Source organism: Mucor velutinosus (genome assembly GCF_035048745.1).
Source record: "Mucor velutinosus strain NIH1002 chromosome Unknown tig00001564, whole genome shotgun sequence".
In the NCBI taxonomy this organism is placed as follows: Eukaryota; Fungi; Mucoromycota; class Mucoromycetes; order Mucorales; family Mucoraceae; genus Mucor; species Mucor velutinosus.
Genome location: NW_027041906.1, coordinates 3506947 through 3532645, shown reverse-complemented (window position 1 = coordinate 3532645; position 25699 = coordinate 3506947). Strand labels below are relative to the sequence as shown.

General features: G+C 40.1%; 13 protein-coding genes across 13 annotated transcripts; 6 read left to right on the top strand and 7 right to left on the bottom strand.

The window, feature by feature from the left end:
- Positions 1-100: 100 nt before the first annotated feature.
- TOS8_4 (Homeobox protein tos8) lies at positions 101-3048 on the bottom strand (the record flags this gene model as incomplete). The annotated part of the gene is made up of 14 exons (XM_064830637.1): positions 101-722; positions 784-900; positions 956-1064; positions 1116-1233; positions 1296-1424; positions 1477-1773; positions 1828-1929; positions 1984-2076; positions 2135-2296; positions 2359-2557; positions 2622-2653; positions 2733-2838; positions 2902-2955; positions 3008-3048. 14 exons carry the CDS (start codon positions 3046-3048, stop codon positions 101-103), a joined length of 2181 nt encoding a protein of 726 aa, XP_064683139.1.
- Positions 3049-3365: 317 nt separating this feature from the next.
- Positions 3366-4066, top strand: ATC70_011444 (uncharacterized protein; the record flags this gene model as incomplete). Its single annotated transcript, XM_064830636.1, has 2 exons — positions 3366-3671; positions 3728-4066. The coding sequence occupies 2 exons, from the start codon at positions 3366-3368 to the stop codon at positions 4064-4066; spliced, it is 645 nt and encodes a 214-aa protein (XP_064683138.1).
- A 1369-nt stretch (positions 4067-5435) lies between these two features.
- ATC70_011443 (uncharacterized protein) lies at positions 5436-6643 on the bottom strand (the record flags this gene model as incomplete). Its single annotated transcript, XM_064830635.1, has 3 exons — positions 5436-5855; positions 5909-6366; positions 6427-6643. The coding sequence occupies 3 exons, from the start codon at positions 6641-6643 to the stop codon at positions 5436-5438; spliced, it is 1095 nt and encodes a 364-aa protein (XP_064683137.1).
- A 166-nt stretch (positions 6644-6809) lies between these two features.
- Positions 6810-8245, top strand: ATC70_011442 (uncharacterized protein; the record flags this gene model as incomplete). Its single annotated transcript, XM_064830634.1, has 4 exons — positions 6810-6933; positions 6989-7556; positions 7612-7875; positions 7939-8245. 4 exons carry the CDS (start codon positions 6810-6812, stop codon positions 8243-8245), a joined length of 1263 nt encoding a protein of 420 aa, XP_064683136.1.
- A 67-nt stretch (positions 8246-8312) lies between these two features.
- Positions 8313-9689, top strand: ATC70_011441 (Glucan 1,4-alpha-glucosidase; the record flags this gene model as incomplete). The annotated part of the gene is made up of 8 exons (XM_064830633.1): positions 8313-8466; positions 8522-8632; positions 8682-8773; positions 8830-8941; positions 8997-9184; positions 9239-9284; positions 9348-9554; positions 9610-9689. The coding sequence occupies 8 exons, from the start codon at positions 8313-8315 to the stop codon at positions 9687-9689; spliced, it is 990 nt and encodes a 329-aa protein (XP_064683135.1).
- A 57-nt stretch (positions 9690-9746) lies between these two features.
- Positions 9747-11483, bottom strand: FAHD1_3 (Acylpyruvase fahd1, mitochondrial; the record flags this gene model as incomplete). The annotated part of the gene is made up of 6 exons (XM_064830632.1): positions 9747-9812; positions 9869-10633; positions 10684-10826; positions 10893-11001; positions 11061-11297; positions 11352-11483. 6 exons carry the CDS (start codon positions 11481-11483, stop codon positions 9747-9749), a joined length of 1452 nt encoding a protein of 483 aa, XP_064683134.1.
- A 736-nt stretch (positions 11484-12219) lies between these two features.
- On the bottom strand, positions 12220-12873 carry ATC70_011439 (uncharacterized protein; the record flags this gene model as incomplete). Its single annotated transcript, XM_064830631.1, has 2 exons — positions 12220-12635; positions 12699-12873. 2 exons carry the CDS (start codon positions 12871-12873, stop codon positions 12220-12222), a joined length of 591 nt encoding a protein of 196 aa, XP_064683133.1.
- A 398-nt stretch (positions 12874-13271) lies between these two features.
- Positions 13272-13911, bottom strand: HTS1_2 (Cytoplasmic and mitochondrial histidine tRNA synthetase; the record flags this gene model as incomplete). The annotated part of the gene is made up of 3 exons (XM_064830630.1): positions 13272-13444; positions 13505-13786; positions 13836-13911. The coding sequence occupies 3 exons, from the start codon at positions 13909-13911 to the stop codon at positions 13272-13274; spliced, it is 531 nt and encodes a 176-aa protein (XP_064683132.1).
- A 5630-nt stretch (positions 13912-19541) lies between these two features.
- ATC70_011437 (Endoglucanase) lies at positions 19542-20048 on the top strand (the record flags this gene model as incomplete). Its single annotated transcript, XM_064830629.1, has 1 exon — positions 19542-20048. The coding sequence occupies one exon, from the start codon at positions 19542-19544 to the stop codon at positions 20046-20048; it is 507 nt and encodes a 168-aa protein (XP_064683131.1).
- A 436-nt stretch (positions 20049-20484) lies between these two features.
- On the bottom strand, positions 20485-21085 carry ATC70_011436 (uncharacterized protein; the record flags this gene model as incomplete). The annotated part of the gene is made up of 4 exons (XM_064830628.1): positions 20485-20490; positions 20551-20864; positions 20922-21000; positions 21065-21085. 4 exons carry the CDS (start codon positions 21083-21085, stop codon positions 20485-20487), a joined length of 420 nt encoding a protein of 139 aa, XP_064683130.1.
- A 187-nt stretch (positions 21086-21272) lies between these two features.
- On the top strand, positions 21273-22181 carry kes1_6 (Oxysterol-binding protein 4; the record flags this gene model as incomplete). Its single annotated transcript, XM_064830627.1, has 3 exons — positions 21273-21375; positions 21440-21583; positions 21634-22181. The coding sequence occupies 3 exons, from the start codon at positions 21273-21275 to the stop codon at positions 22179-22181; spliced, it is 795 nt and encodes a 264-aa protein (XP_064683129.1).
- A 299-nt stretch (positions 22182-22480) lies between these two features.
- ATC70_011434 (A_deaminase domain-containing protein) lies at positions 22481-23053 on the bottom strand (the record flags this gene model as incomplete). The annotated part of the gene is made up of 1 exon (XM_064830626.1): positions 22481-23053. One exon carries the CDS (start codon positions 23051-23053, stop codon positions 22481-22483), a length of 573 nt encoding a protein of 190 aa, XP_064683128.1.
- A 291-nt stretch (positions 23054-23344) lies between these two features.
- On the top strand, positions 23345-25559 carry ATC70_011433 (uncharacterized protein; the record flags this gene model as incomplete). The annotated part of the gene is made up of 8 exons (XM_064830625.1): positions 23345-23425; positions 23478-23521; positions 23575-23653; positions 23706-23850; positions 23911-24689; positions 24748-24852; positions 24913-25249; positions 25318-25559. 8 exons carry the CDS (start codon positions 23345-23347, stop codon positions 25557-25559), a joined length of 1812 nt encoding a protein of 603 aa, XP_064683127.1.
- Between the last annotated feature and the right edge of the window lie 140 nt (positions 25560-25699).

The following is a 25699-nucleotide window of genomic DNA, read 5'->3' as shown; positions in this document are numbered from 1 at the left end:
TGTGTATCTGCTGTGTATCATTTGATCGACAACTATACGATAGCTAACGAATGTACGCGAGATGTGAAAATTTCCGATCGGATAAGGCACGTTGTCTTTATTACTTTTGAACTTGGGATATCAAAAACGCCATTTGCTCTGCTACATCGGATAATCGAGAGTCCTGCTCAGATCCTCCGCCCCCAAAATGACCGCGATCGAGATCCATCTTCAACAGTGTTGTACTATTAAATGTAGGCGGTGTAAAGTGGCGGAGACGAGCTACAAACTTCAAGGGCTGCCAATACGCTACACGCTGATCTTTCATGCCTCCTGTGACAAACAGTGATGGAAGGGAAGAGCGAGATTTGAAGAGGTCTGCATTGATGTTTTCATAGGGCGAATAAGATTCAATGAGGTCGTACGCCCTGGCATCCTCTGTAGGGTTTCCCCATTCAGGATACTCGATTTGAGTGAGTGGAAGCTCAGGATTCAGCATAGATGATAGCGGGTCAACAAAAGGCACTTTGAGCACCAATGCCTTGAAAAGGTCAGGCCGCATGTGAAGCATGGCACCCACAAGCAGACCGCCCGCACTTGTGCCCATGGCAGTGAGATGGTCGGGCGAAGTGAGTTTGGAGGCCACGAGATGTTCTGCCACTGCTATAAAGTCCTTGAAGCTGTTCATCTTTTTGTCGAGCTTGCCATCTTCGTACCAGTCTTTCCCTAACTCCCCACCTCCACTACACGAAAGAAGGGTGGATTAATTGTTCAGTCAGAACAAAGCGACATTAGATAACGTACCGCACATGAGCTAACGCAATCACCCAGCCACGCTCGATGAGAGGAAACTGTTCTACTCGAAACTCAATATCTGTGGATGTGCCATAAGCACCATACGATCTCATTAGCACAGGGTTTCTACAAAAATGCATGTCAGTCTCTCTTCAACAGCAGCCTTTGATTCAACACGTACCTTCCATTAAGCTCAATGTCCTTTTTGTGTATTAGAGTAACAGGAATCTGCTTGTCGTCGTGTGATTTGACATGAATTTGGCTGCAAGTATACTTTGATCTGTCGAATTCTACACAGCTTTAAGATTAGCACAAACTCCCCTTGCTCTAGTTGTACATACTTCGAATGGTCTGTACTCGAATGGGATGCAGTTTGCGAGTAGACATGTCGTATTCATAGGTTGATTCATGCGTAAATGGTGAAATCACTGAAAAACGAAAGACATCTGTATTGAAATCCTGTCAAGAGAGCATCTTCTTAGTCTTCGTTGAGCTCTGTTCGACAAAAGCAAGGTACATACCAGATTCGTGCCGGGATTCAAGACACAAAACTCTTCAGGCAATTGCACTTGGTGCGTCTCTTTTGTGCGTAAATCATGACATAGTATCATGGGTAAGCCGTCTCTGCGACCATAGATAACTACATTGTTCTATACAAGTAATTCAGTAATGACGATTTTAAGTGCTGTGTGTCTGGCTTACCTGAAATAAATCAACATCCTCTATTTTCTCTGTAGGTTTCATGGTGATTAGATCTGTCCAATGCGCTTTCCCAATGGCATCATCTGGTGTCAGTACTAGCTTGAAGTTTTTGGCATCATCAGCATTTGTTAAGATGTAAAATGTATCGTCATGATGATCCACATAATATTCTACGCCAGGAACACGAGGCTTAACGAGTTGTAGTCTGGGTGCAGTCTTGTGCGTGAAATCATGGCTTGTATCTATTACTCTGACTTCGGATGATGAGAGAGAGTTTGCATTGATGGTAACGTAGTTCTATTCTGTATTGTTGGATATCCATCACATACGCTGTATTTAGTAGTTACTTACGCCATCTTTCGAACTAGTGATATCAACAAATACTGTGTCATCTAGCTCCTCATAAACAAGCACATCTTGTGATTGCTCTGTGCCAATAACATGCGCATACACCTTGTGTAAAATTTGTTAGTTGATCCACATAGGCTGCATTTATCCCTGTCTTACTTGATAAGGCCTCAACTGGGCATTGGGCACAGTGTAGTAAACAACTTGATTATTTGCCCACACAAAATTAAAGACATTATCCAGAACCTCATTCTACAAATACGACTTGACAGTAAACATCGGTGAATCTGATACACGAAATTTCACTTGCCTCCCAATGCGCTCTATTGTTCAAGTCCTTGAAGTGCAATTCACCGTATTCCATGCCCTCTCTCTCGGTATTGTAAGCAAATATCGAATGGTCTGGCGATAATAACACTTTTCGCACAGACATGTTCATTGATCTCAGAAATCCCGAGTTTAGTAATACTTGCTAGTAGAAACTATTTATAATCTAGCTCTTGGCTTGGGGTTGGTTTCATTCTCTATAAATACCTCTGGTGCATCTCTTCCTTCGCCTAGCTTTTTCCTCAAATACACCATGCCATATGCTGATGTCGTTGAATAGTATTCGTATCCATTCGCTACTGTCTTTAGCGGCGGTAGTACATTTGGTATGTACAATCTTCGTTTCATTTCTTGTAAGACAATTTTATGTAAAAACTTGTGTTGACGCATGGATTGACGTGTGAATCTATACAGCACCAGCGTGAACAACGGATAGAAACCTTAAATCGAGGAAGAAAGCAAATACTCACTCATTTTCGGCTTTAATGTAGCTTCCTAAATGCTGTTGCAAACACAATCGATTTTAGTTGATATGGTTACTATTTGCATGAAAGAATGTGTCAAATTCGCATTTTCTTTACTTGATCTGATAAGTTTTCCATCCATGAGAACAAGTCTTGCCGAGTTTTTCCATGATGTAATTGGATATCGTTCACTGTTTTAGGTATAGGCACCTTATTTTTGCTTCTATTATTATATCACAACATCTCAGTACATGGTGTATCTTTCTCGTTCATGTTGGGTAATTACTTTAGAAATACATTGCGAAGTGATGTAAACAGAGTTCGTGATTGATTAGATCCGCTATATAAGAGTGAGAAGGATGCATGAGAAACAAAAATGGAATATCAGTTACCATCGCTGTGAAATGACAAGATGCTTCGATACAATAAACATGCTGCAATATAGCTCAAAAAGACAAGTTTCCTAGCAGCTAGGGGCAAGTGCAAGAAGGGCATTTGTGCACCGGGATCTAGTCACGGTGGTACCTTACGGAAACAGCATCGCTTTGGCATTGGAGCGGCGCAATGCATTGCAATGTTGAAAGAAGGCAATACAATGCTGGCTAGATGTGCATTCATGTGATGTAAAACTGCTGTTATAGCAAGTCTAATTGATATAACAGTGGCTTGTTATTTGTATAAATTAGCTTTCTTTCCTCCATCTCTCTGTTGTTGTTTCTTCCTTTCTTCTTTCTAGATTATCCATTACCAATGCATCCAATAGCCGTTATAGCAATCATTGTGGGAGGCGCCTTTGTGTTCTGGGGCGGCTATGAAGCTGTCAATACCTTGTACGAATGGCATCAAGACAGAAAAGAACAAAGAGAATACGAAGAATATGTGAGAATGTACAATGAGAAAAGCCAATACGTGCCTGTGCCTTTATTCAACAATGATGAGGATGAGGATGAGGATGAAGACGAAGATAACGAGCCACTGGGTATTTGGAAGCAAAAGCGAGATTCACTACGATCAAGCGAGCTACGACAACGCAAACCTAACAGTAACAATGAAGAGGTAATTAGTAAACCTATCATTCCCATTGGTGTCTCATTAACTCTATATGTATATAGCCTTTGCCTAATTATGAATTTTCTGAGATGGAACGCTCTATTTCAAATCGCAAAAGCTTTCTGCAAAGAGAAACTGAACAATTGATTAAAGAAGAGGCAGAACTACAAAGAAGCAGAGAGCTACTTCGCTCAAAAGGCAACTCTATTACAGGCGTAATTCATGATGAAGAAGATGCAAATCCATTTTCAGACGACTTTTTTATTGAACGATCAGCATCGCCATCACCTTTATTACCATCAGCAGTTGATAAATCCGATTGTAGTTGGTCAGATCTTGAGCAAGACAAAGCAAGTGATTCAGCCGAGAGCTTTGAATCAATTCATCACAATCAATTGTAAATGTAACTTGACACAAAAAAAAAAAAAAAAAAAAAAAAAAAAAAAAAAAAAAAAAAACTTGATGATTTGAAATAAAAAGAAAACGCTTCATGGTTATCTATTGGAAATTTGCTGTCGTATCAGCAGAGAATGGGATCTAATGTTACAAATCTTGCGCTTGCAGTAAGGTCGTAACTAGACTAGAAACGTACAACGTTTAAGCATGATTCGACAAAAGTGGCATGAATGACTTGAAAAGCGCAACGAGAGCTACAGTCATGATTCATTAGGAGCGATTCTGATATGTTAGGTACTCACAAAAGCATGAGATTGATGTAGGAGGTGTTTTATACAGTGTATACAACCAAGACAGACTGAAATACATCTTTTTTACTTCTCACTGTCATGTTATAACCGTCTATTAACGACATACAACTGCGAGTCTAACTTGTCTACGGCACTACACAACAGTATCAATGGAAACAATTCATATACGGGCAGGCAGTGTACTTGCATTGCTTCTTTCAAGCCAGAAATAGACAAAGCGCAGCATAACTTGAGTGCATTTGAGCCGTTATTTCTCATGTTAGAAGCCAATTTGGACCGCCAGAATAGCACCATACAATTGCTCTCGACTAGCAGTTACTTCCTGACAGTTTTGTTCAACTTTTTTTAGGATCGTCAAAAATCGACCAAAGACCATGAGTGATACCCCATGGTTTTTGTCGAAAATCAAACGGTCGCGTTTTTCACCTTGAAAATGAAGACTTTTACTATGGTATGTATTGAATCAAAATGTTTTTCTCGATTCAAAGCAACCCCTTAAACTTTGTTTGAGAGACCCTCATATGCAAAATCTCGACATTTTGGCCAAAAACCGCATTTTATATTTTCTACAGTTGTTCAATAAATTTGCTCAAAACGCATATCGTGATTAGCACCATTGGATGCGCCTTGAAAAGTACTTCAAGAAAGCTTAAGAAGTTACGGGTTGATCAGTACATTTTATATAGTCGAATCTGGCAAAATAGTTCAAACAAGTCGAAAAGGTATCGAAAATTCCCATTTCGAGGGAGAAAGTTTCTATCGGAGATCTAAATAATTTTGGCTGGCAAATGTAATAGTATGCGTACTGTAATGACATTAGATGCTTTTGAACGCTAATTAGAAAGGAATTGCGCATCAAAAAGCACTTTTAGCTTATCTTGAATATACACTCTGCTTTGCTATTGTTACGCAATTTTCTACCTACATAACATCAATTTAATTGTTGCAAACGGCTCATCCAAGTGTGTATTCTGCGAAATGCAAAATTGTCTCTTTGTCTAGCTTGCATGATAGTTCGAGTTTGAAACCAATTTTCTGTGAGAATGCATGCACAAAATTTGTTTTATTTCTTAAACTTGTCGATATATTCTTGCTTGAATGGTGAATTTTTAGCTAGGACAATGAAGGAGGGCACACCATTCTTGATAATGTATTGATCAAGCGACAATACTTTGCCAAGAGACAACTTCTTTCCAATCTTGATGAGTTTAGGGTTCAATCCGCGAGTATCCTCGAAATAAATCTCCATGTTGTCTAACGTGTATTGATGGTTCGTATCCCAAGGTGCCGGCTGTTCAAACATGATTTCTAAATGATCTTGGAATGTATTTGTTTCGTTGAATGATTGAATGTAGTCGCTTTCCTTGTATTCCGGGTACAAGAAGAACACTGGCCAGTTGATGGTCTGTGTTTCGTGGTCGTATTCAATATTGGCCTTTTCTCTCACCTCTTTATCCTCGACTTGAATTTTAATGTTGCGCTCCTAATGCCACCAGTCAGTACACTTTTTCCATACACATCGGTTTGTGTCTGTACCTTGAATGCATTTTCCAATACCTGCTTCTTATTACGCTCACGTTCCTCTCTCTCCTCTTTTTGTCTAATTTTTTCGTCAATCACGGTTTTACGCTTCAAGGCTTGTTGACGGATATCTTGGATAGGCTTGTTGTCAGCGTCTACTTGCAATGCATGGTCACAACAGTCGATGGTCTCTACGAGTTTGTCGAGGGCAAAGAGCGCCTTGGCAGATCTGTACCATGCTTTGATGTTCTTGGGGTTGATTTTTAAACATTTACTGCAATCTGTCAACACACGACCGTAGTTCTTCAATTCCAGATTACATGCTGCTCTGTTGGCCAAGCATGCTTCAATGATGCTGTTGTCTTTGCATTCTGTTTCAATAGCCTTGGTGTAAAAGGCAATGGCGTCAGGGTACTTTGCTTTACCAGCACGGAAACAGTCGTTGCCTTGCTCCCTAAAGTTTTGTGCCACCTCTACCAATATCATGTTAGATGCTCATCCTCCTGCAGAAAGCGTTCAGTTGTGTATCCTACCTTCAGGTGTGCCGTCAAATACAAGTGATTGGAGTGCTGCCAAAGTGTCATTTTCTTCTGCGGGCAAATCTGTCATAAAGAGAGGCACTTTGGATAATTCCTCGTCCAGGTTTTCGAAATCCATGGCAAATTGGCTTCTAAATTTTTTGGGTCCTGCTTCAGTAGGCTGATCATGAACCTCATGATTGCTGTTATCGATGAGCTGTTCTTCGGCCATGATTGTATGTGAATAGAAGTGAATGGAAAGAATGTCCAAGAAAAAATCCAACATGCTCTCCATTTCATCGCAGCAGAAGTGTACAAGCCACCTTCTCGCACACTGTTTGTCAGCATTTAAAAGCCTGCCCCGCATTAATTCATTGCTGCTGCTTTATTCCACACAAATGTACAAAACTAGACTTTTCATATTGACAAGAGCACTAGAGAGGCCATCTTTGCTCCGTCATAACCCACTTTTTAGGCCTACGAGACAGGCATACTCGTCGCTTCGTAGACCTCGTCAGCCAGGTATGATGATGAATCCACATGCTCTTCGTAGCAAATGACAAACCATGAAGCCTAGGTCCGCGCAGTCGAGTTTTGAATCATGTAGAGCCTATTCGTAACAAGCCAATTCGACATACCGTAGAGGAAGTTGCTCCCAAGATTGCGACAGAAGAGGCCTTGTTATACGAGAAACCGGCACCCTCTCAAGACGCACACGCTACCATCGATACGCTTGTAGAAGTGCCCATCGACAAGGAACACCAGGTTGTCAAGCCTGATTCTCGAGGAGCAGCTTTATTAACACAATCTGCATTGGTTGTTGGCAGAGAACTGGAAATGATGAATGTGTTTTTGGGCTACGAACAAGCCAATCGATACAAGATCATGGATCCTCAAGGCAATCATATTGGTTATATTGCTGAAGAGGAAGGATTTGGCAAATCTATCAGCAGACAACTCTTGCGAACACACCGCAAGATGAACGCTACCATCTTAAATACTCAGGGTGAAGTCGCTTTCAAGATTGTTCGTCCTTACTCTTTGTTCAATAGTCGCATCTTTATTTACACAGCTGATGATGAGCTTGTTGGCGAAGTGCAACAACGATGGAACCTAGTGCGCAGAAAATATGATTTGTTTGTGGGGTAAGTCATATGCTGTGTAGACATGTTAAACAAGTACTCACTATCTATTGTGTAGAACAAACCAGTTTGCCTCGATTGACACACCTTTCTTGGGCTGGGATTTCAACCTGCAAGATGAACATGGCGGTACTCTGGGTAATGTCAGTCGTAACTTTGTAGGCTTTGCAAGAGAGATCTTTACAGACACTGGCGAGTATGTGCTTCGTATGGACGCTGTAGACGGTAATTCTCGAGGCATGACATTAGATGAACGAGCAGTGACATTGGCTTGCGCTGTTTCTATCGATTTTGATTACTTTTCAAGACATTCGAGCCATGGGTAAGTGTGCAAAGGACAATAGTAACAAGATCAAACAATGTAACTGAGATTTTGTTGATACAGTGGTGGCGGGTTCATGCCTTTCCCAATGTTTGGCATGGGCGAAGGCGGAGCAAATCAAGAAGAGGATGCAGGTGCTGCAGCTGGTGGAGCAGCGGGCGTAGGCACAGGAGCAGCCATGGGGGGAGGTGTTGGTGGGAGTGGCAGTGCTGGAGGAGAGCCCATGCCTCCACCTCCACTTTCGGAACCCAACACCAACGAATGGGGAGATCCATGGTTAACCGATGAACAAGCTGGTGTCAGTAACCCAGACGACCAAGGTAGTTTCTTTGACACCTTGAGCGACTTTTTCGGTGATAGCGACCCATAAATAAAATGTGGCAGTTGATAAATTTTCGCCTTTTTCTTTCTCACATTTACACACACTGATTCACCACATGTTGTTGACTACAAGTCGCGTGCTCACTATTAGTAAACGCAGCTTTCATGCGTATCCGATTGCCAAAAAGTTTGTGATTACTCCCGAGATCAAAGCAGCCATTGGCAGAAAGGGGCCTGTTGTTGCTCTTGAGTCAACTATTATCAGTCATGGTATAGATAGAACATCCGCCTGTTTTAAGCATCCTGATATTGATATCTGCCATAGGCATGCCATACCCTCAAAATGTCGAAACAGCAAAAGCAGTAGAAAACATTATCCGTGAACAGGGAGCAATCCCGGCCACCATTGCTCTCTTGGATGGCAAAGTGCATATTGGTAAGTCAGTCTCCCTAGGTTAAAGTGCATGAATCTGATCTGTGTCTAGGCTTGACTGATGAGACACTGGAGCATTTGGGTAAGATTGGACCCAAGGCGCAAAAGACATCTAGGCGGGATTTGGCTGTAGTGCTATCTCAGGTAACATTGCGACTAGGTCTACAATCACCTGATACTGATCAAGACGTTTAACACAGAATAGAGCAGGCGCAACCACCGTTGCTAGTACAATGATTTTGGCTAGAGCAGCCGGCATTCCTATATTTGTTACAGGAGGCATTGGAGGAGTACACAGAGGAGCTGAGCAATGTAAGCCTGTGTTTGTGCGTTCAGGTGAAAGAGAGATGTTCAACATGTATGATAGCATTTGATATCAGTGCGGATTTGACTGAACTAGGAAGAACACCTGTAGCAGTGGTGTGTGCTGGTGTAAAGAGCATCCTGGATATCCCAAAAACATTAGAAGTGCTCGAGACACAAGGTGTCACTGTAACTACGGTTGGCAAAGACAACAAGTTTCCTGCCTTCTACACGCCTGACAGCGGGTTTAAGGTGCGTAGGATGGATCTGACACACATTTGACGGTATACTAAGTTGTATTTACAGAGCCCATATTATGTGGAAGATCCACTGGCCGCTGCTAAATCCATTTGTATGTAGCTTGATGCTTTATGATATATACTCCTACCAGTGACTAATAGATACACTCTCATAGACGCCAATCATGAATTGGAGATGAATAGTGGCATGGTTTTTGCCGTTCCAATTCCCAGTGCATCTGCTGCTGATGCTGCATCTATTCAACGTGCCATTGACATTGCTATTACAGAAGCTAGAGCGAATAATGTCCATGGTAAAGAGGAGACTCCCTTCTTGCTAAAGCGTATTGCTGAACTCACCAAAGGCGAATCCTTGGCAGCAAGTAAGTCGAGCTTAACATTTGACAGGTTATTGAAACTCATAAACATCCACATTAGACATTGCACTTGTAAAGAACAATGCCAAAATTGGTGGTCAAATTGCCGTGCATTTATCCAAATTAAAGAACAGAGCTTAGCTTATATAATTTGAGTTGAAGGTATCCAGTTTTATTTGTACAGTATATATAGTACAATTATAATACACTAGGGTCGCTATTGTTTTCAAGCGATTGAACCACTTGTCTCCAGATACTAACGCTCTGCAAAAAAAGCAGTATGAATAATCGAGTTATCATCTGAACATGTGGGCACTTACATCTTGGTAAAAATTGACTTTGGCGTCTGTGTAGGTTTTGAGCACATCAAACATCTCGATCGTCTTGTTTTGATTGAAAAATGCGTCCTCTTTTTTTACTTGGTCTGAGAAAGCAGTAGACACTTGATGTGTTTGATCAATGGCATCCTGCAATTCGCGTACTCGCTCATCCAATTTCAACACCTTTTCTCGCTTAATTTTATCCGTGTCTGCGCCTCGTACTTCATTCAACTTGCCAGTGAGGAATCCAGCGACACCTCCATTATCGCCTGTTCGAATCTTCTTTTCTCTCTCTTCAATCGTCGTCTGTAGATAGTCTGATAATTCCTCAAAATCTAGTTGCTTTTGATCCCTCAGTTTAAGGACGTCCTTGACAGCATGGAAATAAGCCATGTAATCGTTCACTTCAATCTGCCACTTGCTGTCTTCAATCGTCATGGTCTTCATGTTGTACGAATACTTTTCCAGCCCTTCTGCAAAATTGTTCAATAGCGCCTTGTAAGATGATTCAATTTCTGCTAATCCACGCACACTGGAAGTAAATTCCTCGTAGTCATGGCATAAATCCTCTGTGCGTTTGTTTGTTCTCAGCAATGTCTTTTGTAGTAGATCCAAATTCTCCTCCATGCGATCATTTCTCTCTTTCATCTCGACAAATCGTGGGTCTGGCTTGCGTATCTTTGAGAATGCATTCAACAACGAATCGCCAATAGTGTCCATCACTGTCTCTTGTCCCTCTCTCAGCGCTCTGGCAGAGGCGTCATTCTACTTTCTGGTTTAGTATATCGCAATCATCCAAACGCTCAAGGACATACAAACTCGGAGGATTCAAGAAACATGACAAAGAATTCGGCACGACTAAGGATTGGATGTCTAGCAATACGCTGCACAAATCTCTCTAGGCTGATGCGTCTCTTTTCAATGAAATCAGTGCTGAAACGATCTCCCTTTACATATTCTATAAATGAGCAACATGTGTTACCTAAAACAAGAACAGCACCAATGACGCTATGTTTTTTCTTACCCAAACGATGTTTATCTGGCAATGGAGGCACAAAACAGGCCGGGAAATGTGTGTATAAGACGTTATGTAGCCATACAAAGTCTTGGAATCGTCTACGCACTTGCTTTTTCTACAGAATACAGGTGTGAGAATACGGATAAGACAGTAATTCAGCAGTATTCTGCTTACATTCGATTGAACGAGATACGATATGAATGCGCTCTGTTGCTCTGTTTCTTTTCTAGGATCAGACACATGAATTCTGCTCTCTGGCAAAGCGTGCGATGGCTGCTGTTCCTCGACTGACGCTTGCTCATGATGGATGCTGTTCTCGCTCATGCTGTCTCCGTTTTGACTGGTATCGTTGCTGAATGTCTGGTGCTTGTCTGAAATGTCAATGTCAATGTGCGATGACTCTGATAGATACTATTGCGGGTGTCAGCTATATACAGTCGGATGCTAAGATGGAATTATACTCACACTCTGCGACGATAGTATAGCAGGTTCATTGTGATCAAACTCGCTCAATGGATCAAGCACCTGGCCATGATGAGAGTCGGAGAGAATATCCCATTGAACATTGAATTGGTCTTCTGTCGTAGAGCGTTGCATTTTATTATGTAGAGAGGGTATTTAGGAGAGTAAAATGGAAAAAGAAGAGTAATAATTAGAATAGGCGTCGTATTCATTTTTTTATGCTTTGGCTGTCTTGGAGCGCCCAATACCAGCACACCTGATGTTACACCTTAAAAGTAGGTTTCATTCAAATGACAATATGCTCTTTGATGGCATTACAGAATCCAGAACTTATTGTTCTCTTGTCAAAACGACTGCTGTATCTATACGTGAGCCTGAAATGACATTTGGTTTTAGCTGGAGGAAGACTTGGTTGATATGGTAGATCAATTGTAACGAGATTGTACATTGGATGTCGATAGAGACAAAACATAGTAGCACTACCCATAGCGGCTATCTCGGAATAGCCATATACAAATATCTACTATTTTTCAAGGCCATTAGATCATACATAGGAAATACCATCACAAGTGTTGCTTACAGACACAGGCATATCACAAAAACTGTCATTATAATTAGTGTAGAACTTTATAAACAAGATTCATCGTCCTTGTAGCAAAGGAAGCGCATTCGATCAAGTAAATGGTATCGTTCACATGACCTTAACGCAGAACGAAAGCTGCATCAAGTGCATGATATCCGCACGATTCCCTCCTTTTATTTTGTACTAGAGATACTATTGTTTATTAGTCTTGTAATTATTAGCTAAGCAGTAAAAGAAGATATAGTCTTTAGTATATCGAATCCATCATGTACACTCTAGGCCATCGATTTATAGTAGAAATGCAATACCAGCAACGCCAGCTAGAGCAGCTAATGTCTTTGTTGTCAACGGAGCAATCGAGGAAGCAGCGCCTTGAGCAAAAATAGAGCCAGGTGACTGAGAATGTTCAGGAGCTCCTGTGCTTTGGGTTTTGATACCAGTAGAAGTAGGAACTGCGGCAGGACGAATCTCAATGGGAATTGGCAACTTTGTGTTTGTCGATTTATCGAAAAAGACAGCATTGTAGTTACCAGGCTTGACCGTGGTAGGGATATTGAAGTTGATTGAGTGTTCAAAATAAGTCAAATTGCCCTCACGTTTCACAAATGCATCTGTCTTGGACACATCAGCTGTAATGGCGATCGGGATAGTCGTCGTGTTTGTGCCAACAGTTGTCGCTTCCAAATCAATTTGGAGATTGAGAGCTGTCGCATGAGAAAGCATCAATAGCTAGCATTTTAGAGAGCACAACAATAGCAAGAGCCTACCTGAGCTATCCACATCAGAAAAGAGACGGTAGGTACATGGCAAGATTTGACCGATCACATAAGGGCCGTTGCTCACAGGGCTTGTTACATTATAGTTTCTTGTGGGAGCAGTAATCTGGGCAGCTGCACTCACGACAGCTGCAAAGACAAGACAACTCATGGAAACAAACTTCATGTTGATACAAGTTGGGAGTTTTAAGACTGATTAGTAAAAATGAAAAGAGAAAGAGAGGATAAAGAAAGAGAAATAAAGAGTAAGAGATGTTTTAAAAAGACGTGCCTCCATGTATCTCATGTAGGAGAACGAGTAAATCAAGGTACAGCTCTATGTATGTGTGTGTTTGTGTGCGATTCAGGGGCAAAAGCTACTCTGTATCCAGAGCGACATAATGTTCCTGACACAATTTTTGTTGCACCTAATTGTAGTCAACAATAAAAACTCGTTCTCCAATGCGTGCTTACAAGGAGAAGGTGCTTTTTCATGGTCAAAAATAGATTAAAGATGGAATAACTATTGATTTTATTATGTATGGTTTGCAGTAAATATGATAATTTCTATTAGCTTTTATATGTTTAAGCTAATGTCAACAAGAAAGCTAAAATACCAACAGTTGCAATACCAACAGATACTTCAACATGGCTGGATCCACTAACAACGCTGGGTCCAGCATAAGGCCTGGCTGCAGAAACAGATGGCAAAGGCGCCTTGGAGGAGGCAACATAGGTGGCAGATGGAGCATTACCCACTATAAACCAAAGTTGATTAATTTTCATGACATGGAAGCAATCGCTTTTATCTTTCTTACCACTGGCAACCCAAGAAGAAGCAGCACTTACAACAGAAGATTGAATGACAGAGATATCAGAAGCAACAGAGGATAATGCAGAGACTGCAGAAACAGTAGGCAGCGAAGCAGAAGTAGCAGACCAGCTATCTGATGTGCTTGAGGGGGTGACAGAAGTCCAAACAGAAGCACTTGATGCACCAGTAGAGCCTGAAGCGGTTGCCATGTTCATTTGATGCTTGTGTCCTCCCTCGTTCTCATCAGGTTCGTTCTCATCGGGCTCGTTCTCATCTGGTTCGTTTTCTATCACCTAGCATTACTACCAAAACATGCTAATATTGAGTTTTATTACCATTCTTTGCGCATGTAGCGTCTTTAGCCAATACAGCCAGAATAGCAAGCAATAAGACAATATTTTGTGATTTCATTTTTGTTGTAGTTTTATATAGACAAAAGAAAGAAAAGAAGTACAAAGTGCATCAAATCTGTAGCCTTTATATATTTAGCTTTTTTGTTCCTTATACCTTAATTTACATCCTGTAATTTACAATTAAATCAAAAACGATTCAATGTGAATTATCACACTAATACAGGGTTTTCAACTAGCTTTCTGATCCAATGAATCGTTTTATTCATGAACTCAAATAAACTAGGCATTGTTCATGTAGCTTCTGGGCAAACTGTTGATACATTGGCATCTTTGCTAAAAATAAAATGTTATGTCTAGGCCTCGGATTCTAGGCAAGATACACTGATTATCGTCCATGCATGAAATCTTTCATGTACGGTCCTCCAGGTGCCTGTCTGTTTTTGGCTTTGAATAGCCCCTTATTCAAGCCAAAGATACATTGGTGTTAGGTCGAGATCTCTCTCCCTCTTCTTGCTCCTCCCTCTATTGGTGAGTTTTAAGATCTACTCCTCATATATGATACTACACATCACAAACCAATTTCACTCCTTATAATTCATGGATCATCAAATCTATCACAAAATTCTGGTGTTTAGCCGGCGATCTTTTTTTTTTTTTTTTTCGTTGAGCAAGGAGTTCACTTAGGCTGGGAAGTGTAATGATGTTCAAGAATGCATGCCTCTCTCTCACTCTTTTTCTTTCTTTCTCCAAGACGACGTTTGCAGTCTGTAAAAGTGATCAATCTGGTGGCAAGGGATAACGAGGGGACACCGAAACATGACCATCATGTAGATTTTTGATTCCATCTATATGCACGTGCGATGTTATGTAGAGACAGGCGCACATAGGAGAAGCTTGACAAATAGAGGCTATTTAGTTCTGGTTGAGTAGTTGTTTATTTTGTAGTCAGCAACTTGATAGCGTATTTCATGAAACTGCATCAGGACACCCAAATGCCAAATTTTTAATATACTGCAACTTTATCTCCCTTGTCTCTTACTATATTATTATAACACGGACACAACGTATTACATACTGATAATTTAAATAAATCAATAATTGATCGTTTACAGTTATTACATTTTCAGGGATTAATAGACTGGTTTCTTTGCTATACTTTCAGAATAGTCGTAGGTTTGCACGGAGACTGGGTGATTGAAAATATGAGTTCTTCTACACATACATTTTTGTAATAATATTAGATTTATTGTACATATTAAATAACTTGCTTTCCACTCAACCTTCTTCTCTTTATCACTATCTGCTTTCAGCTCTGACATTAGAGCTTATGAGTTCAATATTACCAGACACAGGCATTAGCATTTACAGGTGTCGTTACACCGATATAGACGAAATCATTATTACTCAGTTGATTACAAGTATTTATCTAGTTTATACTGTACTTTCCGCTGTATTTAATAGAATGTATAGTCAATCAAATGGAGTCAGGTGCAGAATAATGCTAAGGTGAGGAAATGAAATCTCGAACAATGCAATCGCTCTTCAACATCCAGATACACAGAGTTGTGTTTCGTTGATATATTCAACGAGGATATTGCAATTTTCACCGCAAAACAGCCTTAGATAACTCATTATACGAATCCCAAAAGCTATAAAGCTCCATTTTTTTTCACTTCTTTCTCATATAATCTGTCTCTTTCTTCTACTTGTATTCTACTTTGAATTAATAAGCTTTGTGTTAGAGCTGTGAATTAGAGCGAAAACTTGGCGATAGTTTAAAGGAGTTGAGGCAAGTTTTTCTTATGAAATATAAAGGCAAATTTAATGAAAAGCAAAACTTGGAAGGGTGACACCGTATAAAACATGTTAGATATTGGAGCAGGTCAGTCAGATAGGTAGTCATTAACAGGGTTTGGTCAAATATACATATCGCAAAAATTATTTAAACTCGTACAAGTCATTCATCCCCATGCTGACTACAAACGCAATGCAAAGAATTGGTACTTTATAGACAATAAGTACTTGTATTCAAGAACCATCTCTGTATATGTAGAAAAATCGAGCAAAAAAGCAAAGTTTACTTGCAACATGATTTAATCTTCAGTAATAGATCGACGCCTGATGTCGCAGAATGGATTTTCAGAAAATAGTTGACAGTTCAGGGCAGACTGACAGTTTGTGTCAGCAAAAAAAGGAAGTTAAGAACTCCTTACCCAATGTTCGAAACAACCATCCTGACTCAGGTACTGAAACCTGCAGTGGCTTCGCTCATTACAAGTTGCCCTGCGAGATATGGTCATGTCAATATTTATAAGCATTCTAAATGCAATATTTGTGAACCAGAGTCGTGTTAACACATACTAAAAACAAGTTTACACATAGACAGCGGCATCACCAAATCTGGGAAACTGCTAAATACTGATTTGACCAGAGAGATTTGCTGTAGGCATATAGATAGGCCAGCTCCATTTATTATAGGAAAGCATTTTCTTTATATCAAAGGAACCTGATGCGAGCATGCCATCTTCCAAAAAGAGTGCTAATGTTGCTAATTACGATTAAAATCTGCAAATCATAATACTAGTAGTTGCTTTCGTGTCAGAAAATGAAAGTCAAAAAACAGATATTCTACAAAGCTTACCCGACAAATCATGGTAAGACGTTATTATTGATTGATTTACAGTGGTTATTGAATGAACCTATTACCAAAGACTACTTTTAAGTATGTTGTATTAAGGTCTTTCAAAAAGTAATGAGTTCACATACCTTGGCAAGAACGTAGACAAGTTAGAGAGAAGAAAGACAAAGAAACGAATTCCTTTTTAGGAGGAAAACGATATATAGAACTAAAATAAACGCACCTATCACATACAAACTAGGTTTTGTACAATACAGAATATTTGGGTCATCAAAAAAGACTGTAGTTTACTTACTTGTTTAGCAATACAGCCTACTACGCCTTATTTTCAGGTCAAATCCTGTCCAAATCTAGCCATTTTCAGGCACGAATAACTCATGCCACAAAGCGTTTTGAGCGCTTGGATAGGCACCAAACGGCTCCTCTTGGCCACGCTTTACTTACTGATGCTTTATCTCAAATTTTTTTGGGTCATTGCAAATCCATCAAAATTCCCATTTTTTTCATGTGTACTAGTAAGGGAAATTTCTTGAAAATCAAACGATCGCGTTTTTTACCTCAAAAATGAAGACTTTTCCTATGATACATATCAGATCAAAATGATCGTAAAGATGTAATGCAACACTGGAAATACTTTCTATGAGGTTTGATATGCTAGATTTTGACATATCCACGGAAAACCTATTCTCATATTTTTGCAAATTGCTCATTACTTTCGGTCTGAAAACTGAATGTAATTAACACCATTCAATGCGGCCTTTTTAGTCCTTTAAAGGTATATTAGGAAGTTGGGTATGATAACGAGAGTTTTCATAGTCAAGTTTGACAAAAACGTTCAAAGGATGTCAAATCAAGTCAAGTTTGAACATGAATACACCCACTACACAAATCCAAATTAAATTGCCGCAATCACAACTGCCGCGGCAAAGGACTGAGACCAAATCTACTGGCCGTGACGTCGGATAGGGCGCCCTCTCATTTTCCCATACCACCGTCTTTTTTTCCCTTTTTGCAAAACGCGTGTAGTATCAAACCATGGTGAGTTGGGAAACCGTTTGATTGATAACAACACTCTAGCTTCTGATAACGCTGTATTGTACTGTTAGAAAGGCTTGATGCTGCTTCTTTAAAGTGGGATATAATCGGTACTATTCGATAACGAGCACTGAAAGGCGTAGAATTAACACTAATTGAATTTGTTTATTAGGTTTTGATGATTTCTTTGTCTGCTTGATGCGAGTGCTGCTGCCATTACTTCTTTGCTATTTCTGCTTCCTGCTTTTTTGGTTTATCATGTCTGGTGGTTGCTTCTTTGGTCTTTGTCCGGTTTCTGGTGTCGTTCATTCTTTGGTTTTTCTATGGTGTTGGTATTGCTGCTGCTAATCTGGTCTTTTCTGATATTTTCTGGTCTATTGTGTTTGCTGCTGCATGCTCGTTCTTTGGTTCATATCCGGTGATTGCGTAATATTTAATCTATATGTGGTGGTGATAAGTGGTAAGTAACTTGTTTGGTCTTTGTCTGGTCCCTGCTGATGATGTTCGTTCTTTAGTTTTTCTATGGTGCTGGTATTACTGTTGCTGCTTTTCTGGTCTACTGCATTTGGTGCATGTTCGTCCTTTGGTCTGTCTCCGATGATTGCGTATTCTCTGGTCTATCTACGGTGGTGGTAAATGGTAAGTGGCTTCTTTCGTCTGGTCGCAATGATATATAACTTCCTTGAACGTTTATATTATTGCTTCCTTTCTCATGATACTGCATTCATGATGTTTCCTTTGTGGCACTTTCTTCTTCTTTTGCTGGTTGTGTTGCCTCTGTGGCTTCACATAAAACAACATTAGTCATTATTATGTTGCATTGCATACTGATAATACCACTGTTGCTTTTGCAGCTGTGTGTGTTTGTGTTGCTTTACATCCGATTATTGTTACCATGCAAGTTGCTCATGTGTGCATTTTTGTTGCAACAATAACGAGCTGTTCTGAACATCTCTGATGTTGTATTTGTTATGCTTTTCTTTGACTCGCTTCGTGTGAGTGTCTCTTTTTTGCTTACATGCTATTATACCCTTATAGTAGTATGTTCTTTTCTTCATTCTTTTATTATTTTTATGTTTCTTTGAAGCATACCTTTTTTACGTTGTGTGGATGTGCCTATCCCTGAAGCTCAACAAGAACTTATTATCCGAGGCTAGGAGGTAGATAGGCTGCCTCCACTTGGTTATCGCTACTTACTTTAGTGATGATTGAGAGTCTCAACGCCAGAATCTAAAGCTAGGTGGTGTAAGTAAGGCATGCTCTAGCACCTGGGGGAAATTTGATGATAGTAACAGCTATATTGTTCTATAGCGGAGCTTAAAATTTTGCCTCACATCAAAACAGGGGGAAACCCTCGCAAATTTTTTTTTAGGTCAGCGGAGTTTTCAAGCAATCTGATTGGCTAAGGTTGTTGGGTTAGGAGTGGCAATAAAAGGTTATTATAATACATCTGTTATCAGCTTGATTTACTTAAGAAAATAATGATGATAATGACGCAGTATAGGTTATTTTTCGGAGCACTGGGGCCTTTACCTTTTCAATCAGCAGGACATTGAGGAACTTGAGTCATTTTCTCCTATATCAAGTGTAAGGATCTCATATATGTCCTTATTATTAAGAGAGAGATCTACTTTTGCCAATGTTTATTTATAGTGGGGATGCATCGAGGGCCTAAGGCATGGCATGTAGTACCTGCTGCGTTGTCACGTTGTTGTCTTTCGTGCATGTTAGTACTGTCAGAACTGACTACTTCTTGACTCATTTTGGTGAAATTTTGTTGCTTTTTAGTCAGAAAAATAATAGATGGTGCTAGCAATAATAATGATTGCATTCCTAAGACAATATGACATACCATGCGCGTTGAAAGAAGAGAAAGATGGAACAAGAATATCAAATCAGTGGTCAGTGAACATTAGAGTCACATTTAGTGCTCAAAATTGTATCGTCAGACTCGGTGGAGAGGTCCTGGAAACCGTCTTATTCGTACATCATCACAAACATTCGAATAAAAGACAATGGCCGAGATCTTGAACAGCCATCCTTATGCTCCAAGCAGCTTGAGTATACCGCATTATGTACCAAATGAAAAAAGCACAGCCGAATTACTCTTCATCGCTGGTGGCATTATGACAATATTGGTTGGTCTGAGCTATGCCATTTCTCGATCCTGGTTCTTCAACACGACTTCTACTACTAGATTTACTTGGTTTGGCATCTGTGGTCTTATGCATTGTGGTTTTGAGGGGTATTGGTTGTGGAATAGGGCCACACTAGCCAGCCAAAATGACATCTTTGCTCAATTATGGAAAGAATATGCCCATGGAGATTCTCGGTATTTAGCAAATGACGAATTGTTACTGACATTGGAGATCATGACAACTGTAACATCCATGATTTTTGGTCTACTGATTGATGTATGCTCATATCCTCTCTCTCCTTCTAGTTCATCTGGGGTCCACTGTGCTTGGTATCTGCATACTTCATTCTACGAAATTCCCCCAAACAATACATTTTTCAGTTAATTGCGTCTCTATGTCATCTATTTTCATGCTCTCTCTACTTTATCATGGATCTGCCAGAAGCCAAACATTGCGTATCAAGTCCAATGTACTTTTACATTTACTTTCTCGGGTTCAATAGTCCCTGGATTTTGGCAAGCATCATATTGATTGTTGTTGTGTACTGATCGATGTTGAACTAATGCATTCTATAGGTGCCTTTGTTGTTGCTGAATCAAAGCTACCGATACTTGGATCATGCACTCCACAGTAAGCATAAATCCATATGATTACAGTAATATATAATTTTTTTTATTTTTTTGGTAAAAAAAATTCTAATAAAAAGAGGGGGCGAGAAAGGCTTTTTCCCGTTGAAATCAAAAGAGAGATGCTTGTTGGCGAAATAATGAGTGAATGAGAGAGAAAGAGAGAGAGAGAGAGAGAGAGAAAAGAAAAAAGTTTAAATCTACAGCCACGCAGCATGAGTAACCCACGATACCAATTGAATAAACCTTACAAAACTTACATCATCAATATCAAAATCAAATTCAACTTCGTCATCTTCTTCGCCACCAAAGTTATTGTCGGTTTCGTTGATCTTGGCGGTATCAGGTAATTCACCATAAGATTTCAATTGTCTAGCTTCATCAGGGTTGTAACGTTGAATAACATCGGCTTTCTCGTCTTGGAAATCACGCAAAGACAATAAAACAATATCACCCTGGTTAATCCAAACCTTCTTACGCAATTTACCACGAATAAGTGCTAAACGTTTGACGCCATCGAAGCATTGTGCTTCAACACGACCGTTACCCAGCATTTTAAGGACTTGAGCGTATTCTGCATTGTACTGTTAATAAGCGAAAGAGACTGCGCATCGTGTCCATTTGAATCTACCTTGGCCTTCTTCCTTGAAGACGAGCTCACGCTTGTCGTTTTCAGTGTCGTTCTTTCCTCTTCTTCTGGATTTACCACCCTGAAGATTACGTGTTAAGTTGGTACAGATTACAGCGTGTGTATGCCATCATAAATCAACTTACTTTTCCCTTATTTTTAACCATATTGGACTTTCAGTATGTAGAAAGAGGAAAAGAAAAAAACCAGACCAAAAAAAATTGTGCTCGCCTTATTGAAACTGCGGTTGGTTTTCTTCTACCTTCTTTTTCATATTTCCCGTGGCTTGTATCCAATGCTTTTTCCTGCTATACAACATTTCCAAGCACGCATTGATCTGCTGATGGTAAACTTATGTGGTATCTGAAGGACTACGACCCCATTCAAGCTGGCTCCATTGATGGCACGGATACTGAACCACATGATGCTGCAATTGATCGAGCTACTCAATCCCAATGTAAGATGGCATTTGACCCAAAAGGCTATGAAAGCTCTAAAATTTTTTTTGTATCCCTTGAAAGACCGCCCACCACATCACTTGAAAACTGATCCAAACTGCACTGTATTCGTGGGTAGATTAAGCTTTGATACAGTGGAATCAGGATTGAAAGTGCATTTCGAAAAGTATGGAGAGATGTCAAGCGTTTCTGTTGTAAGAAATCAAGGTATTTGAATGATCATCCTACCAGGATCAAGCGCTCAATTATATTTTCAGTTACGGGACTATCACAAGGCTACGGATTTGTTTCATTCAAACTGGAAAAAGATGCGAGAAGGGCCTACAAGGAAGCCAACAGATCAGTTTTAGATGACCATGTGATATTGGTTGATTTTGAAAGAAGTCGAGTAATGAAAGATTGGATACCAAGAAGATTGGGCGGCGGCTTTGGTGGCAAGAAGGATAGCGGTCAACTAAGATTTGGGGCAAGGGATAGACCATTCAAAGCACCAGCTTCCAGCCATGTACGGATACCTTGCGAGCAAAAGTTTTCGGATACATGGAGACATCATCATAGCCAGAAGAAACCTAGCCGATCAAAGTCTCCGTCTAGATTTCACCATCGTTCCGAGTCCAATAAAAGGCGTAGATCAAGATCACCTTCAGAAGGAAGGTCTCGGCATTCAAGCAGAAGACCACCCTCAAATGACAGGCACCAATACTCACATAAATACAGCTCTTCCTCAAACAGATACTCTAGTCATGATCGTCATAAAAGACGTAGCCATGAGTATCTCGGAGGAAAGTCGAGCGGTAGCAGATAGCATTCAATTCCATTAAATCATGCCCATTCAGATCTAGTAAATCAGCTTAGATTCCATTGAAGCAATACATGTGTAGGGTTGTCTAATAGAAGTCAAGACTTAAAAGGTGTGTGAGCGTATTTATGCATTGTTGACTGATTAAATGGCATTTGGTTTCAAACGACTCATTTATTATGTGCAACTTGAAAGGGGAGAAGAGATTGATTGTGAGCATTATGATGCTTGGATAATGTGTATGTGTTTACATGAGTATAAGCTATATAATGAGAAGAAGGAATAGCATCAACAAGCTCCTGGGCCTAGTCATCCTTTCCTTTGAGTACTCTTTGGAACATGTCGACAAGTTCATTTAATTTTTGATAGATATCACCAATATCCTTGCTGTCTTCCTTCTTGTCCTTCTTGTCATCAGTCTCTTCCATGACCTGGTCCTCGCCATCTTCGATTCCCTCTGCTCTATTGGCGCTATGCTTTGCTTCGTTCAAAGTATTTGTAATGTCACTATCAGTAACTTCGCCGCCTTTGATTTCGCCATGCTTGTTCTTCTCGGGATCCACATTTTCAGGATGATGAACTTGATTGACATGATCAGAAAGCTCCTTGAGGCCAGCTTCAGGACAGTGAAACCAGCAAGATGCACAAGCATAATGGCTAACATCATAGTCATCCACTGTGTCAGGGTCGTTGTTGTATTCATAGTGTGGGTCTTGGGGTCTTTTGTGGCCAACTTGACGTACAGGGAGCTTGTAGCCGTGAATGACTTCGACATGGTTGATGGCTTGTCTTGCCTTTGAAAGTATGTTGCCACAGATGTAGCAAGGATATGTGAAGGTGATGACTTCCTTGGCGGATGGTTTCTTCTTTGCTGCCATTGTAAAAAGAGTGTTCAAATGTTGAATAAGAAAGAGAAAGAGATGGAAGAAACGTGGTCTGTTGGAGCTCATTTATATCAGTAGGATCGTACATGGTTTCGTCAACATGCCGTCAACCGGTATCAGGCTTGTGTGAATGCAGAGAGACATGGATGTGATTAATTGATCTGCCACCACTGTACTGTACGGAGTCCTTGATTTCACAATGAGTAGTGAGCATTTATTAAACCTCAGCGTGTTTTTGTTTCTCTAAAACTTTTCTTCTTTCATCCTAATACAATCATACCTAGCATGAGCCAGCAACAGTATATAAAAGATGTTTGCTGCTCCTCATTACCGAATACCTCAGAATACCACAAGATTCGTGCGGCAGTATGTATACACCAGCTTACATTGCCATCTCACAATACCAACGTTTATGTAGCTCTACAGACAGTCGTATCTGATATTCCAAAAGCTACATCAAAAGTAAGGCATATTGCACTGATTCAGCTACTGTTTGACTAAATATTAAGCTATAGATCAACTCCAATTACAGTGAACCAAGCAGCAAAGGAGTACGATGACACTCTGAATGAGCAAATCGAGCTGGTAGAGCAGGTAATTCAACACTACATTGCCATGCTTGCACCCAATAGTAACTCAATTATAGTATTACCACGAACTTGCACTGAACAAAGAGCGCCAAGAATATTTGAAGCTATCAGCTATATGGCAATTGTGTAAAATTGTTTATTTCAGCGATCAAAAGGATGACATTGAGGCATTGATCAAGTGGTACAATCGAATCAATTCATGTATGCATGAGCAACTTGAGCCACTTGATGCGTTTGATAACTGACAGGCTCTTTTTACAGCTCTCTACTACGAATACGACAGACAAGCCATCTTCAACCATCCCGATGGACCACTAGAACATCCCAGTTTTTGGCCTTTCGCCATTCGCATGACTCTATTGGGCCGTATCGATCAGTTATCAGCACTCTTAAAGCACACGCTACCAGATGTTTCGTTTTCGAGAAACAGCGATATTCTGCCCTACATTATTGCACTGAATGACATTACAATAGACTTCCCACTCAATAAAGAAAAGCTGTCAGCAATCATGGCCAATCTACAAGCCAGCAAACGGTTCAGCCCAAAAATCGACTATCATGCACAACAACTGCTTGCTGTATTGGCAATTCTCTCGGGCGATGAAATGATCACACTTGAACACACGCAAGACGATATCCACGCTTACATTTGTTGTCGATTCTATCAATCCGCTGTGGGCTCATTCACTGACTTTACTGCACGACACCCATCCTCATCAAACCAAAACTCATTCAGCAGTCTTTTGCCACCACAAAACGTATTACGATCCATCATTGCAGGCGATATCTATCAGGCTATAGAAGAGTGTGTTCATTACGACTGGTGGCTACTGGCCCATTTGACGGATTTGCTCAGCATGAACCAAATGATAGATCGAGACATTAATATCCCAGTGAGACAAGATACGGTATCCGTGCCAGTAAAATCGCATTTTATACTGTACTATGCATCAACATTGAAGAATCAGTTTGGATTATGGAAGCAGGCATACAGTTACATGTTTGAGTGTGGTGAATTAGGAAGACAAGCTGTGATTGAGGTGAGAAGAAATGCACTGTGTTGGCACAAAGAATGGCAGTATTAATTATGGGATGTAGCATATGAGCAACATGGATTTAAATGTGGATGATAATGCACTAACAGAGGTCGTGGATTTTTGCAATCATCATTCGTTAGAATCAACAGGCGTCGAATTATACAAGGTAAGAAAGCTTACCCAACAGATGACAGTGTCAGTGTATCTAATTTGTAGCGGATTTAAGCGAAAGGCAGCCATGTGTATGGAAGCAAAGGATTACAAGAAAGCACTCTACTACTATAGAACATCCAAGCAGCATCAGTATATCGACACAGTATTCTACGAGATGATCTGGCACCTTGCAATGACAGGAGAATGGTCTGATATTTCATCCTTGAGTCCTGAAAGATACGATGGAATTTATTATACCATTTACAAGCATTTACACAATCTCCATAATCACATTGAAAGATCAGAACTCAAAGAAGCAGCACATGAATTCAGGGCACTCGTTGAAAGCGATTCTGTGCCTAACCATATTATGGCAATCGTTATTTGGGAGGGATTAGCTCTTGTCAGAGGTAAAAAAAAAAATACAACATCCTCTGTACTGCCTCTAGCACTGACCATTGCATGCGCTTTTTAATAGACTTGGATGCCTCTCAGCTCACCGCTGCCGATATTCTACGTATAAAATCACAATGGCAAAAACTGAATAAGCTTTCACCGGCACAGGATTTTAAGCTGCTTTATTTCTACAACAATCAAGATAAACTAAATGTGCCTGAGCGAAATGGCGACCTTGAAAACGTACTGAAATATCAAAAACAGGATTTCCTAGATACAACAGGTGTTTGGTTTTCAAGAGCTCTTGAAAAAACTGACTCATAAAAAGTAGATTTACTATGGCAAGAAGAGATAACATGATGAATAAATTGCTTCTTTTGCATGGCCTAATCGCTTAACTACCAGATGAGAGGCTCGAATAATGATGAGTTTATTCGTATATATTATTATGATATAAAGTGTTT